This window comes from Rhinichthys klamathensis, unplaced genomic scaffold (genome assembly GCF_029890125.1).
Source record: "Rhinichthys klamathensis goyatoka isolate OS25496 unplaced genomic scaffold, OSU_Roscu_1.1 h1tg000296l_1, whole genome shotgun sequence".
NCBI classification, from domain to species: Eukaryota; Metazoa; Chordata; class Actinopteri; order Cypriniformes; family Leuciscidae; genus Rhinichthys; species Rhinichthys klamathensis.
This window is the reverse complement of record NW_026606815.1, coordinates 1704373-1719512: the sequence shown is the minus strand read 5'-3', so window position 1 is coordinate 1719512 and position 15140 is coordinate 1704373. Positions and strand designations below refer to the sequence as shown.

Below are 15140 nucleotides of genomic sequence, written 5' to 3'. Positions count from 1 at the left end.
TTTAATAATTTATGCACATGTGATTGTTTGCTGACATTTGTTTGAACAAATAATATTATAATTATGGATGAATGTCAATAATATGGGTGGTTCAGTACTTGAACAGAAATGTATTACATTTGGTTTCTAAATTTATCTTGTGCTGAAAGAGCATTTGAAAGAATTCACATCAACTTTCAAAATTGTGATAAAACAAACTCTTCCTCATTGCCAAGAACAATCATGACACTAAATGACAAGCGACCAGCACATATCCAAAGCTTTGAGCAAAGGCATTTCAAAGAAATGGGAAATCGAAACTCCTGTGCTTGTGAAAGTGAAACTGGGAACTGTGCCCGTGCTATTAAACCCCTGATCTTCTGATGGCTATATAAGCAGCTAATCTTCTTCAGTATAATAACAGCCTTAGACAATCATCAAAACCTTAAACACAATGAAGACTGCTGCAGTTATTGTTTTTCTGGTCTGTCTGCTTGCTCCAGAAGTACACGGTGAGTGTTGCTTATTAAGACCTAATGTACTATTGATTCTTCTAAATATTAGTTTTTATATTGTTCTGCAGCTAAAAAATCCTAAAAAAAAATTCTCTTCCAGGGCAGAACAAGATTCACAAAGGCAGGTGCTTCTGTGCTGACAAAGGAGTGGATGTGGTTTTAAGGAAGAACATTGAGAAGTTTGAAATCATGCCTCCAAGTCCGTCTTGTGGAAAACAAGAGATTATGTAAGACTAAGAACAAAAGCAATGATTTTACATGGATATTTACACATTAATGATCATACTGCTATCTTAACATTCTTGACCGCATTCAGCTCATCTTTCCATTTTTTTATTTCCAGTGTCACTTTGAAGAGTGCAGAGCGGAAATGCTTGAATCAAGAGTCTAAATTCACCCAGAAGTTAATCAGGAGGGTTCTTGAAAAGATGTTATTGTATTTTTTTGTAGTTTAGCTGTATGTTCAATTAAAAATAAAAAACTGTTTTTGAAATTATTAATTTTATATACATTCAATAAAACGTTTCTGATCTTTACAGGGCCCAGCAGTCAGAGAAGCTCAGTGTGAATCTGGATTAGCTGCTGTTTTACACCACTGAATAACATCCTTATGATACCCATGAAATGCTGTATAACCTCTATATTGACATTAGACTGGAGAACATATAAACTGTTTAGTGTAAATATTTGCTTGTTAATTTATGCAACTGACTATTAGTAATTATAAAATGTTTTATTTCTTTTAAAATGTTATTTTATTCTTGTTTTATGTTCATATTCATATTATGTGCAGTGCTGTTACAATTTACTTATGGTGTTTAATTATTTTATTGTCCATCTGTGTCCAAATAAAAAATATTTTCTTAAATTAATGGGCTCTGTTAATTCTCTGTTGAATTTCCCACTGTGCAGGTCAAAATTGTATAGCATTAGCATACAGGAAAATTATGCATCTTCCAATATATTATCAAGGGAAGAAAGAATTTGCTAATTTAGTTTTTAAATCACAAATTTGAACATCAGAAACATCAAAGAACATCATTTGATCATCATAGGATAAGATGACCTTGTGCAAGAAGCATCCTGTGAGGAAGCCTCCCAAAAATAAAAAAATAAATCATTAAATTTGATATGATATGAGTGCCATTAACGTAAAATGCTAAATTTATGCATTTTGACAAGTTAGTTGAACAATTGAGAGTGTTACGAACAGGATAAACAGGAAATGACCATATTTGGATCAGATAGCGTTGCAAAGGAGAGAGAGAGCTTTCTAACGGTGTGTGTGATGACAGGGTGCAGATCGCGACCGCGGAGCAGAGGGATGATTTAGAACGCCAACTTTTGATGAATTTATGTGAAATCTACACACGCAAACAGACAAAGTGTAGTAAGGCTACAAACATCGTTTTTTTTTCATTGGTCAATTTTGAGATTTTGGGCTATTTGTCTTCAATAACATGTCTTCTTTCAGACTTGTGCTGAAAAAAAGTCCAAAATACACATTTAGGTATTTATTTTACTACACTTTGTCTGTTTGCGTGTGTAGATTTCACATAAATTCATCAAAAGTTGGCGTTCTAAATCATCCCTCTGCTCCGCGGTCGCGATCTGCACCCTGTCATCACACACACCGTTAGAAAAAGCTCTCTCTCTCCTTTGCAACGCTATCTGATCCAAATATGGTCATTTCCTGTTTATCAGCAACCAATCTTGAAAGTAAAACCAGCGATTTAACTCGAAATGCACATCTCATTGGCTGATGTCAATTTCTGACAACGTGATTCGTTCAGAATCATCACGTGACGCGCTCTGACATTATATACATGCATCACATAATACTATACTTTACACGCTATATATACAAAACAATTACATTACACAACACATTTCAGTTTTTGTATAATATAATTACTATATAATACTTACCAAATCTGTAATTGTGGGATCCTAAAGTGGTTGTGAGTTCCTCAGGCAGAAACTTTCACCTGTGTGATGGACTGTTGAAGTGTTGTTTTGGATGTTATGATCAGTGATGGATGAAGCAATGATGAGTTTTGGATGTTAAACAGTGTGATACATTGATTTTACTTGGACCTAAAGCATATTTTGTCTGTAATTCATGGCTTTCAATAGAAATTAGTGGAATTTTGCCATACAAATCTTTAAAGGCCGTTTTCTCAAAATGAGTTTTTTCTCACACTCCTAGTGACGATTTTCCACTTCAGTAGCACCTACATACACCAAACTTTACAGTCCTATTCCTAACTATATTGTGAAGGTTTGTTCAGAGGGATTTGTTGATATATAATTTTTGGCCTGATTTATATGACATTTTATGCCTAAAAATAGGGCGGAAATCAATTTTTTAAGACTATTGGCAGTATTTTCTGATTTACAGGGTAACAAAAGGAGATATTCATAATCCCCTCTGAAAATGTCTTTTCCTTGAATATATCAACAAAATGCAACAATAATTTTGAACCTTGTTTTTTTCATCTTCAAAAAACGTCACTTCAAAATATAGGCAAATTAGCGCATATTTAATTAGATATAGCCTGATTAGCATATTTAAACAAAAAATTACAAAAAACTTGCAATACATTTTTTTCTCCAATTCATGTGAGTAATCAACTGGTAAAGTTTCATGGTGATATCTGTAAGTTAAATTTTTTAGCCTATTCACCTGTAGTGTCTCGCCTTAATTACAAACCTTTCTAATCCAGAGGAGACCTGTGTGTGATATAGCCATTAAAAAATATTATAATAATTGATGTTATGTTTACTTAAGTTAAAGGTGCAATGTGTAAAAATTTTGAGTATCTATTAACAGAAATGCAATATGACATCCATAACTATGTTTTCAGTGGTGTATAAAGAACTTACTTAATAAGCCGTAATGTTTTTATTATCTTAGAATGAGACATTTATGACTACATAACCGCGGGCACCCCCTTCTATGAAGTAGTGAAAAGTAGTGACTTTTCCCTTGTCAGTGGTGTAAAATATGTAGTCGGACTGTTTCATGTAACTTAGTTCTTCTCCCTCGCTGTGTTATGGCTTTGCTATGTGGGGATAAATGTGCTGGTTACGTTCGTGAGACAGCTGATTAGTACTCTTGACCGTAAAACAGTAACTTTACAGGAATCACCAAGCCGTCGATCGCGGTCGACAAGTCGATCTTGGAATCATTTTAAGTCATCGTGAAGAGTTTTCAAAATCAGAGAAAAAAAGCCTATTGTGTGTAGTAAGTGGTGTCTAGGGGATGCGGAGGCGTGCGCGCTGTTACAATCATGTCATTTTTGCCACACGCACCTTTGGGCTCATGCGGACGCGTCGAGTTTAAACAAGGCTTTACGCTTTAACCAGCTCAGCCACAGTAACAGCTCATATTTAGCCAGCTAAACTTTTACTACCCTGTTAGAAAAAATATATAGTTGCATAGTTTCATGTGGTTCTTCTCCCTCGCTGTATTATGGGTTTGCTATGTGGGGAGAAATGTACTGGTTACGTTTGTGAGACAATCAGCTGATTACTATTATTATATTATATATTAAGAGCCATTAGTGCAACTCGCAACCGAACCGCTAGATCACACACTGCACCTTTAAGAGTATTACTATGAAACAATGAATATGTTTTGATGACAAAATCCACAGTGGATTTTGACTGTTCAGTCTCTCAGTAACTACAGAATTAAATATTTAATTTGTCATTTGAAGAAAGAAGAATTGAACTTGTTTTATTAATGAAGACAGTTATTGAAATGAACTGAATTGAGCTGAATAATTATCTTGTTACAGCAGCTTTTTGAATCATTAATTCTGTTACTTTACTGTTTTTTGTATATACTGTGAAGCTGCTTTGAAACCATTTCTATTGTATAAAGTGCCATAAAAATAAATGTGACTTGATTGCTGAATAATATATTTAATGGCTGAAGTATACTGTACATTCAATTTGGCCTCTGCAGAAGAGACCTTGGAAAATCTCAAGTGTGCAGTTTATAAGAAAATAACCTATTATCAGGAAGTGAAAGCACTAAAGGACACTGCAGTCATGCCAAAAGTGTGTCATTTTAGACTGGCGAGAAAATGATGACATGTTTATATCAGAAGTCGCAGTTTTGTATTACTAGAAGTTCATAAATAAAATATGTTGAGCATTTATCAGATGTAAGATATAAAAATAGTAAAGCAAGTAAGACAGTTGTGTGAAGACATAAACGGAAATATTTCACTTATAATAAGAGAAACAAAGAAATTCTTTGATAAACTCATATTGTGCATTATTGGTTTGTCTTTACAATATTTCTGATGTGTGTGTGTGTGTCCATAAACACACACACACACAGTGAAGACAAAGCAATAATGCACAATATGAGTTTATCAAAGAGTGACTTTTTAAATCACAAAACTGTTTTACTTCCCCCCTCCACCTACTATTATATTTTATGATGTGATATGTAAACATGATAACACAACACTTAAAACACTTATCATCTGCAATATCATCTGCAACTTTGTTTCTGTTAATTTCCCAGAAACTGGGTAATAGGAAGTGTAACTGGAACTCTGAAAGCATCAAAAAGGGAAATCCCAGAATGTCTTAGACTTAGACTTGTATAAAATGAAGAAATTCTGCTCATTTACTCACATTTGATCAGCTACTGGTTCAAGGTGAAGACCATCAAGAGATTGAACAATGAAGACTGTGGCCGCTCTACTTGTTTTTATCAGTTTGGCTATTGTTGCTATCGAAGGTAATATTATTTTTGCTTATTTTAATATTTTACTAACTCAAAGATATCTGTAGCTTTGTTGTTTCAGTCTAATCATTTTCATCATTTATTTCTATCATCCTCTATAGGGCAGCCTGGGCCTGGAATCCAAAGATGTTTATGCCGGGGTCCTGGGGTAAAAATGGTGAAACCAAAGCTGATAGAGAAGGTGGAAATTCACCCTGTTAGTCCATCTTGTGGACATCTGGAAGTTGTGTAAGTACATTGGTTATTTATCTATGTATAGATTATTCATCTAACTGTTCAAGATCTATATAGGCGATTTTTTATCATAAGTGAGTATAGCTTTATCTGTATTCACTCAAAATAACTTGACTGTGTCTAAACAGTGTCTTGCTGAAGAATGGTGCAGGGCGAAGATGCTTAAACCCAGAGTCATTGTTTACCAAGAATATCATTAAGAGGATTGCAAATAAGACCAGGTGAGTCTTATCAGTGACATTACAATTGATACTGAAAATTTGAGCTAAACATCTTTCATATGTTAAAAATGAAAAAAGGATAAAATGACGAAAATATATATATATTTATGTGTGTGTGTGTGTGTGTGTGTGTGTGTTAAATATGATGATATAATATGGAATAATGTTTATTTCTGTTTATTCTTTTTAGGAGTGCTCAGTAAAACGTGTTCAACTTCATTTTCATGTGTGAAGGTTGTGGCCAGTGTGGACTTTCATTAAACAGTCATTAAAAAGCTGTATTGATTATTTTTATGTATTACAGTAAAATATTGTATATATAATTTTTTACACATTAAGTTATGAGTAGTTTAATTTATATATATAAAAAAACATGTTATCAAATGTTCTTCTGTTTGTGTTTATTCTCAGAGAAAATGTTCAAATAAAATGTTATCAAGGTTTCCTCATTTTTTTCTGAGTTAATGATCTTTGTTAATGGTTCCTGGACAAATATTAGTTATGCCATAGGTTATATGTGCATGGCCTCATGGGGGGGTTCAGATATACCCTGCCTACATTATGGGGACAAAATCCCCACAAAGATGGCAAATTCTTGTACTTGTGGGGACATTTTTGAACCCCATGAGGAAAACAGCTTATAAATTATACTAAAATATGTTTGTTTGAAAATGTAAAAATGCAGAAAGTTTTCTGTGATGGTTGGGTTTAGGAGTAGGGTTAGGGCTAGGGGATAGAATATAAATATAGATAATATAGAGTATAAAAATCATTATGTCTGGAAAGCCTGTGTGTGTTTTTAGACTTCAATGGCAAAATGTAAACAGGAGATCAGAGGCCTGTTGCATGAAGTTAAACACTGAGATTCAGAGTAGGTTTAGAGTTGACAAATCCATATAAATCCAACCTAGTTTTAATCAGGTTCAACAGAGACTCACAACGCTTGGTATAAACATTCTCTGTCAACTCAGGTTTAATCCAGAGATAACGATTAAATTTGAAGTATGTTCACCTGAAAGTGTGACACGTAATTTACTGACCCTTAAGCAAACCTAAGTGTGTATATGACACACTTAGCCAAACACAGTCGGAGTTATATTAAAAAAATATTCTGTCTCTTCCAAGCTTTATAACAGCTTTATAATGAAGAGAATAGTATACCTGAGATTTTGAAGCCCAAAAAAGTGCATCCATCTGTTATAAAAGTAATCTATACATCTCCAGAGAGCTAATAAAGGCCTTCTGAAGCGAAGCGATGCATTTTTGTAAGAAAAATTTCCATATTTATAACTTATTTATAACTATAATCACTGGCTTCCGGTAACGGCCATGTGCAAGTCTGTTTCCGGCTAAAGAGTGACCTCTGACCCGACGTATGACATAGGATGTAGGAGTAGCGTAAGCTTATGTGAGAGCAGACACCTCTTGCGTTTCAAACAAATAGGTAGGTTCAACAAACTCAAGCTCCTCTTCTTCTTTATTTCTTTTTTAAAATTCTCGTTTTAGACTCTAGACACGCCCACCAGTGCGGCAATGGGAAGCAGCATCTCATTCCTGCTTTTTCAGGGAACAGGGTTACAGTCAAGTAACCCAAGATGTTCCCTATCAAAAGATACACTAGATGCAGTGTATCCTTCACGGACAACTGCCGCTTTACTTTCGTTTTGTTATTTGTGTTTATTTTTTTTATTAAAATCACGTTTATCGTTCGCCGGTTCCCACCTTCTTCTTCCTTGAGCCTTAAAGGCTGTAAGGCTGGTGCCAGTATGTCTAGTCGACCCCTCAATGTGACAAAAGGCCCTCCTGGGAATTAACACTTGAACTATCTCTTGAATATGTAACTCCCTCCTGCATATGTAACAGGAACTTTGGAGACGCAGCACACAGTGCAGTTCACACTTCACCCACACTATCTCCCCCACATCCTCCTCCTCCTCACCTGAAATTCACTGAAACCTTATGCAATGTTATGTGTGTACAAAAATGTAACTACTCATGTTTGGTGTCTTTTAAAGTGTCACAATGCGCCTGGTAACATGGTCTCATTCTCCCAACTATGATGAAAAGCTAAAAGAAGTTATGAAATGTGAGAAAAGGGATGTGTCCCATAATAGCCTCATTCAAACTACCTCCTGTATGTAAAATCAGGCAGACCTCACAGTGTGAGCCCCTGAATAGACAACCAAAATCTAATTATAATGACAGACATCACCATTTGGTAACAATTGAATTATCTGGGTATATACAGGGCCGCATTAAGAGCTCACTGGGCCCCGGGGCTATGAGCTCTGCGGGGCCCCCCCACCACCACTTTAGGTCACCAACTACATGAGCTAAATGTTCTATCATTATACGAGTCATTTTATTCATCTATGCTATACTTCACAGTTAAGTTATATTACTTTTAATACGATTTTTTATCATATCAAAATTTTATGCCACTCAAATTTCATAATTCTTGTGACCAATTTCAATATCACAAAAAATAATATATTAGCTTAAGAAAAGAATCTCAAGCTTACTGATGACAAGAGTCACAAATAACAATAGAACAAAGGCACATAAGAAATCGACCTACTTGAAAAACTTAAAGCACTGAATAATATTATATTGTATAAAGTAATCAAATAAATAATACATAGTTTTCACTATCAATTCAACATTCATTCTTATTAATTTTACAAAAGTGATTCAGTCAAGGGCAGTAAATAACTTTATTTCTAATGTTTGATTAACATTATTGCACAAATGGCGACAGCAGCTTTATTAGCAGCTTCTGTCACTTTAAGACCTCAGGATCGGAACTCAAGTGTGCTGCGGCTGTGCAAAACCGTCTCTCAAGTTCACCATGGTCTCAAAACCAAAATGAATTCTCTCCCGCTGCTTACTGTGCCTGAGCAGTTTAAAATAATTTGTATCCAAACCACAATGTTTAAAAACGCGTTTAAATTATAAACTTGTATCATGATGGCGCAGGAAAATGTACATATTTCTACCGGATATATTATCGCCAACCCTTTAGGCGAAAATAGAGTTTGATCAAACACAAAAAGCATCATACATCCAACATCCATCAAGTTAATAATCAAACTTACCGAAAATTTGTGGGGTCGATGATGACGCATGTGTTTTAAGAATAGTCTAGAATGAAGTGAAGAGTGGATGCGATTGATTGGTTGATGCGTATATTCTAATAAGGCGCAGGCAGCCATCTATAGGCCTACGTGCAGCAGGTTAACGTTCACAAGTTAAATATAGAATAAATGTATTTGTTATATCAAATTAAAACGTGACGTTTCAATTCAGCATTCCTTGCTGCCCACGGGGGTTTGATTGACAGGCGAACTGGCCAATCATAACGCCGAATACGCAATTTTGTCCGACAACAAAGCTGTCAGTAGATTAACGTCGGTGGACTTGAACTTGAAAACGGTATTGTTTAAATGACAATATTTGAAAGTTGAGACTTTGTTTCATATCAACAGTAAGCTGCTCTGAACTTTCTCTCTCGTAGTCACTCGGTGTAACGTTAGTCTTTGCCCCGCGATGTATTTTGAGTGAGAACATGATGTGCATGACTCGTGTGAGAGACGCCTGGCTTGTCACACAGTAACTAAAAAAGGCGGGTCTTTGCGAACGGTCACTATAATATTAATGATAATGATTCCATGATAATGCATGGAATATACGGCAAAGCGCCACTAAATAACAGGGCTAATTTGTGGGGGGCGTTGCGTGGTAAGGCTTTGGCAATCAGATGGCTAGTATCTACTCCACAGCCAATCACGGGCCCCCTCTTTGCTCGGGCCCCGGGGCTTTAGCCCCGCCTAGCCCTATTGTTAATGCGGCCGTGGGTATATAAGGAAAAAGAGCAGAAAAGTTCGGGGAGTCTGTAGGTTGACTGCCCGCACAATCGCTGTGTGTAACTCTATTGACAGGTAATAATTTCTACAAATTCTGTGATTTCGGAATCATTGTGATGAAATGTTTAACTGACGATTTTATCCTTTTGAATTGGATTTTGAATTATTGCTTCATTATCATTACCCCCCTCCTTGAACTGCCACCTTAACGTGGTGGAGGGGTTTGAGTACCCGAATGACCCTAGGAGCTATGTTGTCTGGGGCTATATGCCCCTGGTAGGGTCTCCCAAGGCAAACAGGTCCTAGGCGACGGGTCAGACTAAGAGCGGTTCAAAAACCCCTTATGATGCACAATAAAACAAGGACTGTGACGTCGCCCGGTATGGCGCAGCCGGGGCCCCACCCTGGAGCCAGGCCCGGGGTTGGGGCTCGTATGCGAGCGCCTGGTGGCCGGGCCTCTCCCCACGGGGTCCGGCCGGGCTCAGCCCGAAGGAGCGACGTGGGACCGCCTTCCCGTGGGCTCACCACCTGCAGGAAGAGCCGTAAGGGGCCGGTGCAGAGAGGATCGGGCGGCAGTCAAAGGCGGGGGCCTCGACGACCCGATCCCTGGACACGGAAACTAGCCTTAGGGACGTGGAACATCACCTCGCTGGCGGGGAAGGAGCCTGAGATCGTGCGTGAGGTTGAGAGGTTCCGACTAGAGATAGTCGGGATCACCTCTACGCATGGCTTGGGCTCTGGAACCACACTCCTTGAGAGAGGATGGACTCTTCACCACTCTGGAGTTGCCCATGGTGAGAGGCGACGGGCTGGTGTGGGTTTGCTTATAGCCCCCCAGCTCAGCCGCCATGTGCTGGAGTTTACCCCGGTGAACGAGAGGGTCGTTTCCCTGCGCCTACGGGTCGGGGATAGGTCTCTCACTGTCGTGTGTGCCTACGGGCCGAACGGCAGTGCAGAGTACCCGGCCTTCTTGGGGTCTCTGGGAGGAGTGCTGGAAAGTGCTCCGACTGGGGACTCCGTCGTTCTACTGGGGGACTTCAACGCTCTAGTGGGCAGCGACAGTGACACCTGGAAGGGCGTGATTGGGAGGAACGGCCCCCCCGACCTGGACCCGAGCGGTGTTCAGTTATTGGACTTCTGTGCTAGTTACAGTTTGTCCATAACGAACACCATGTTCAAGCATAAGGGTGTCCATCAGTGCACGTGGCACCAGGACACCCTAGGTCGTAGGTCGATGATCGACTTTGTGGTCGTTTCATCTGACCTGCGGCCGTATGTCTTGGACACTCGGGTGAAGAGAGGGGCGGAGCTGTCAACTGACCACCACCACGGTGGAAGGAATACTTCGAGGATCTCCTCAATCCCGCCGTCACGTCTTCTATTGAGGAAGCAGAGGCTGGGGGCTCAGAGGTGGACTCGTCCATCACCCTAGCTGAGGTCACCGAGGTAGTCAAGAAACTCCTCGGTGGCAAGGCACCGGGGGTGGATGAGATCCGCCCTGAGTACCTCAAGTCTCTGGATGTTGTGGGGCTGTCTTGGCTGACACGCCTCTGCAGCATCGCGTGGCGGTCGGGGACAGTGCCTCTGGGATGGCAGACCGGGGTGGTGGTCCCTCTTTTTAAGAAGGGGGACCGGAGGGTGTGTTCCAACTACAGGGGGATCACACTTCTCAGCCTCCCTGGGAAAGTCTATGCCAGGGTACTGGAGAGGAGAATACGGCCGATAGTGGAACCTCGGATTCAGGAGGAACAGTGCGGTTTTCGTCCAGGCCGTGGAACACTGGACCAGCTCTATACCCTCTACAGGGTGCTGGAGGGTTCATGGGAGTTTGCCCAACCAGTCCACATGTGCTTTGTGGATTTGGAGAAGGCATTCGACTGTGTCCCCCGAGGCGGCCTGTGGAGGGTGCTCCGGGAGTATGGGGTCCCGGGTCCTTTGCTAAGGGCTGTCCGGTCCCTGTATGACCGAAGCAGGAGCTTGGTTCGCATTGCCGGTAGTAAGTCAGACTTCTTCCCGGTGCATGTTGGACTCCGGCAGGGCTGCCCTTTGTCGCCGGTTCTGTTCATAATTTATATGGACAGAATTTCTAGGCGCAGCCAGGGGCCGGAGGGTGTCAGGTTTGGGGACCACGCGATTTCGTCTCTGCTCTTTGCGGATGATGTTGTCGTGTTGGCCCCCTCACCCCAGGACCTTCAGCGTGCACTGGGACGGTTTGCAGCCGAGTGTGAAGCGGCTGGGATGAGAATCAGCGCCTCCAAATCCGAGGCCATGGTCCTCAGTCGGAAAAGGGCGGCTTGCTCACTTCAGGTTGGTGGAGAGATCCTTCCTCAAGTGGAGGAGTTTAAGTATCTTGGGGTTTTGTTCACGAGTGAGGGAAGGATGGAACGGGAGATTGACAGACGGATCGGTGCAGCTTCTGCAGTAATGCGGTCGATGTACCGGTCTGTTGTGGTGAAGAAAGAGCTGAGCCGTAAGGCAAAGCTCTCGATTTACCGGTCAATCTACGTTCCTACTCTCACCTATGGTCATGAGCTTTGGGTCATGACCGAAAGGACAAGATCCCGGATACAGGCGGCCGAAATGAGCTTTCTCCGCAGGGTGGCTGGGCGATCCCTTAGAGATAGGGTGAGAAGCTCGGTCACTCGGGAGGAGCTCAGAGTAGAGCCGCTGCTCCTCCACATCGAGAGGGGTCAGCTGAGGTGGCTCGGGCATCTGTTTCGGATGCCTCCTGGACGCCTTCCCGGGGAGGTGTTCCGGGCACGTCCCACTGGGAGGAGACCCCGGGGAAGACCTAGGACACGCTGGAGAGACTATGTCTCCCGGCTGGCCTGGGAACGCCTCCGTGTCCCCCCGGAAGAGCTGGAGGAAGTGTCCGGGGAGAGGGAAGTCTGGGCATCTCCGCTTAGACTGCTGCCCCCGCGACCCGGCCCCGGATAAGCGGAAGAAGATGGATGGATGGATGGCTTCATTACCTGATCAATAAATTGTAAACGTTTGATTTTATTCTGAGTGACTCTGAAAGACTGTTTATTCCCTAGATTATTGGATTCGTATATTTCCACATCTTTCGCGTCAGTTTAGCGACGGCTAATATCCGATACCATTTTACGTGTACTTGAACGAGGGGACAAGTTATTTCCGACTAGAATCAGCAAACGCTATTTTAATCAACCTAGGTTTGGGTGTGTCCATATCCACTGTTTTAAGTTAGTGATTACTTTGGATAAACGTGCGTGGTTTACAGACCACGGGCTTGACCTGAAGCCATTTTAAGAGAAGTTGAGTTGATGAACTGTGTCCTTTCATGGTGGTCAATCGTCCCTACTAAAGTAACACATTAATTTCATTTCTAGAGGAGGCGTTCAAGGGGACTTGTATATACACTCACCGGCCACTTTATTAGGTACACCTGTCCAACTGCTCGTTAACACTTAATTTCTAAGCAGCCAATCACATGGCGGCAACTCAGTGCATTTAGGCATGTAGACATGGTCAAGACAATCTCCTGCAGTTCAAACCGAGCATCAGTATGGGGAAGAAAGTTGATTTGAGTGACTTTGAACGTGGCATGATTGTTGGTGCCAGAAGGGCTGGTCTGAGTATTTCAGAAACTGCTAATCTACTGGGATTTTCACGCACAACCATCTCTAGGGTTTACAGAGAATGGTCCGAAAAAGAAAAAACATCCAGTGAGCGGCAGTTCTGTGGGCGGAAATGCCTTGTTGATGCCAGAGGTCAGAGGAGAATGGCCAGACTGGTTCGAGCTGATAGAAGGGCAACAGTGACTGAAATAACCACTCGTTACAACCGAGGTATGCAGCAAAGCATTTGTGAAGCCACAACACGCACAACCTTGAGGCGGATGGGCTACAACAGCAGAAGACTCCACCGGGTACCACTCATCTCCACTACAAATAGGAAAAAGAGGCTACAATTTGCAAGAGCTCACCAAAATTGAACAGTTGAAGACTGGAAAAATGTTGCCTGGTCTGATGAGTCTCGATTTCTGTTGAGACATTCAGATGTTAGGGTCAGAATTTGGCGTAAACAGAATGAGAACATGGAACCATCATGCCTTGTTACCACTGTGCAGGCTGGTGGTGGTGGTGTAATGGTGTGGGGGATGTTTTCCTGGCACACTTTAGGCCCCTTAGTGCCAATTGGGCATCGTTTAAATGCCACGGCCTACCTGAGCATTGTTTCTGACCATGTCCATCCCTTTATGGCCACCATGTACCCATCCTCTGATGGCTACTTCCACCATGTCACAAAGCTCTAATCATTTCAAATTGGTTTCTTGAACATGACAATGAGTTCACTGTACTAAAATGGCCTCCACAGTCACCAGATCTCAACCCAATAGAGCATCTTTGGGATGTGGTGGAACGGGAGATTCGCATCATGGATGTGCAGCCGACAAATCTGCGGCAACTGTGTGATGCCATCATGTCAATATGGACCAAACTCCCTGAGGAATGCTTCCAGCACCTTGTTGAATCTATGCCACGAAGAATTGAGGCAGTTCTGAAGGCAAAAGGGGGTCCAACCCGTTACTAGCATGGGGTACCTAATAAAGTGGCCGGTGAGTGTATATCTTTGATTGTACGAGTGAATACGAAAGAGCCTAGATATTTAGTCAAATTACCTCTGAATTGGTTATTGGAACTGACGGGAGTGTGTCGTGCGGCCTTCGGAGAAGGACTGCTGAGCGATAAAGTTTCCTGATTGCGGATAAACTAAAATCAGTGTTGAAAAGAATAATCAAACATTCGCTAACGTTTAATGATGCACGGATATCATTAAAACCTATTCATTTTATGGAGTCAGATGAATTAACGAGTCAATACATATGAGAAAATATATTGCATTTAATATTGTTGTGTTGCGTGAAAGGAAAGGCAAGAAATACGCAGAGTAACCTTCTTCCGCTGATTGGATGCCCCATTTGGACCAATCGAGCCGGACTTTACAAGGCCGTGTTGCAGGTTAACCACCACTGTCGATTAATGGGTACATAAATCACTCAAGATATGTATATAATTTTTAAAATGTCTCAAAAATGGTCTTAAAGACCAGTTTTTTACGTTTTTGGTATTAACAGGTTTTTTTTACACAATTCAGTGATGACGTCACGTTGGGGAGAAGTGGAGGAAAGGTAGCCTCAGCCTAGTATTAGAACTATGGCGACTGACTGGGATGAGGAAGAGGTGGCAAGAGCCAACATGTATGATGGCCCGCAGCCTTATAATTTTGAACCTGCCAGACGTGAGAGGCAAATGAGGAATTGCCAAGACCTGATGGCCGTCAAAGCCAATTAAATGCATGGTCCGAGGAGAATGAGTGGAGAGTTGGTGAAGTGTCCTGGTGAGTTGCTATCATTTAGCAATGCAGCAATGAGCACTGGAGCTAGTCTACGAGCAGCAGTGCACAATAACAACATTTTTTTTTTTTTTTACTGTCATTGAATAGCAACGAGTGAAAAATCAACGTTTTCTTTATATCTAGTGGCAGTGATCATGACGTTAGTTCAGATAAGAACTCGCCTGGAGCCGGAGGGGTG

General features: G+C 41.3%; 2 protein-coding genes across 2 annotated transcripts; both read left to right on the top strand.

Moving 5' to 3' along the window:
- Nucleotides 1–355: 355 nt before the first annotated feature.
- LOC130103719 (C-X-C motif chemokine 11-6-like) lies at nucleotides 356–1224 on the top strand. The gene is made up of 4 exons (XM_056270021.1): nucleotides 356–491; nucleotides 595–721; nucleotides 838–924; nucleotides 1034–1224. Exons 1-4 carry the CDS (start codon nucleotides 434–436, stop codon nucleotides 1071–1073), a joined length of 312 nt encoding a protein of 103 aa, XP_056125996.1. The 5' UTR covers nucleotides 356–433; the 3' UTR covers nucleotides 1074–1224.
- A 3916-nt stretch (nucleotides 1225–5140) lies between these two features.
- Nucleotides 5141–5755, top strand: cxcl11.1 (chemokine (C-X-C motif) ligand 11, duplicate 1). Its single transcript, XM_056270022.1, has 3 exons — nucleotides 5141–5256; nucleotides 5364–5490; nucleotides 5625–5755. Exons 1-3 carry the CDS (start codon nucleotides 5199–5201, stop codon nucleotides 5719–5721), a joined length of 282 nt encoding a protein of 93 aa, XP_056125997.1. The 5' UTR covers nucleotides 5141–5198; the 3' UTR covers nucleotides 5722–5755.
- The last annotated feature ends 9385 nt before the right edge of the window (nucleotides 5756–15140 follow it).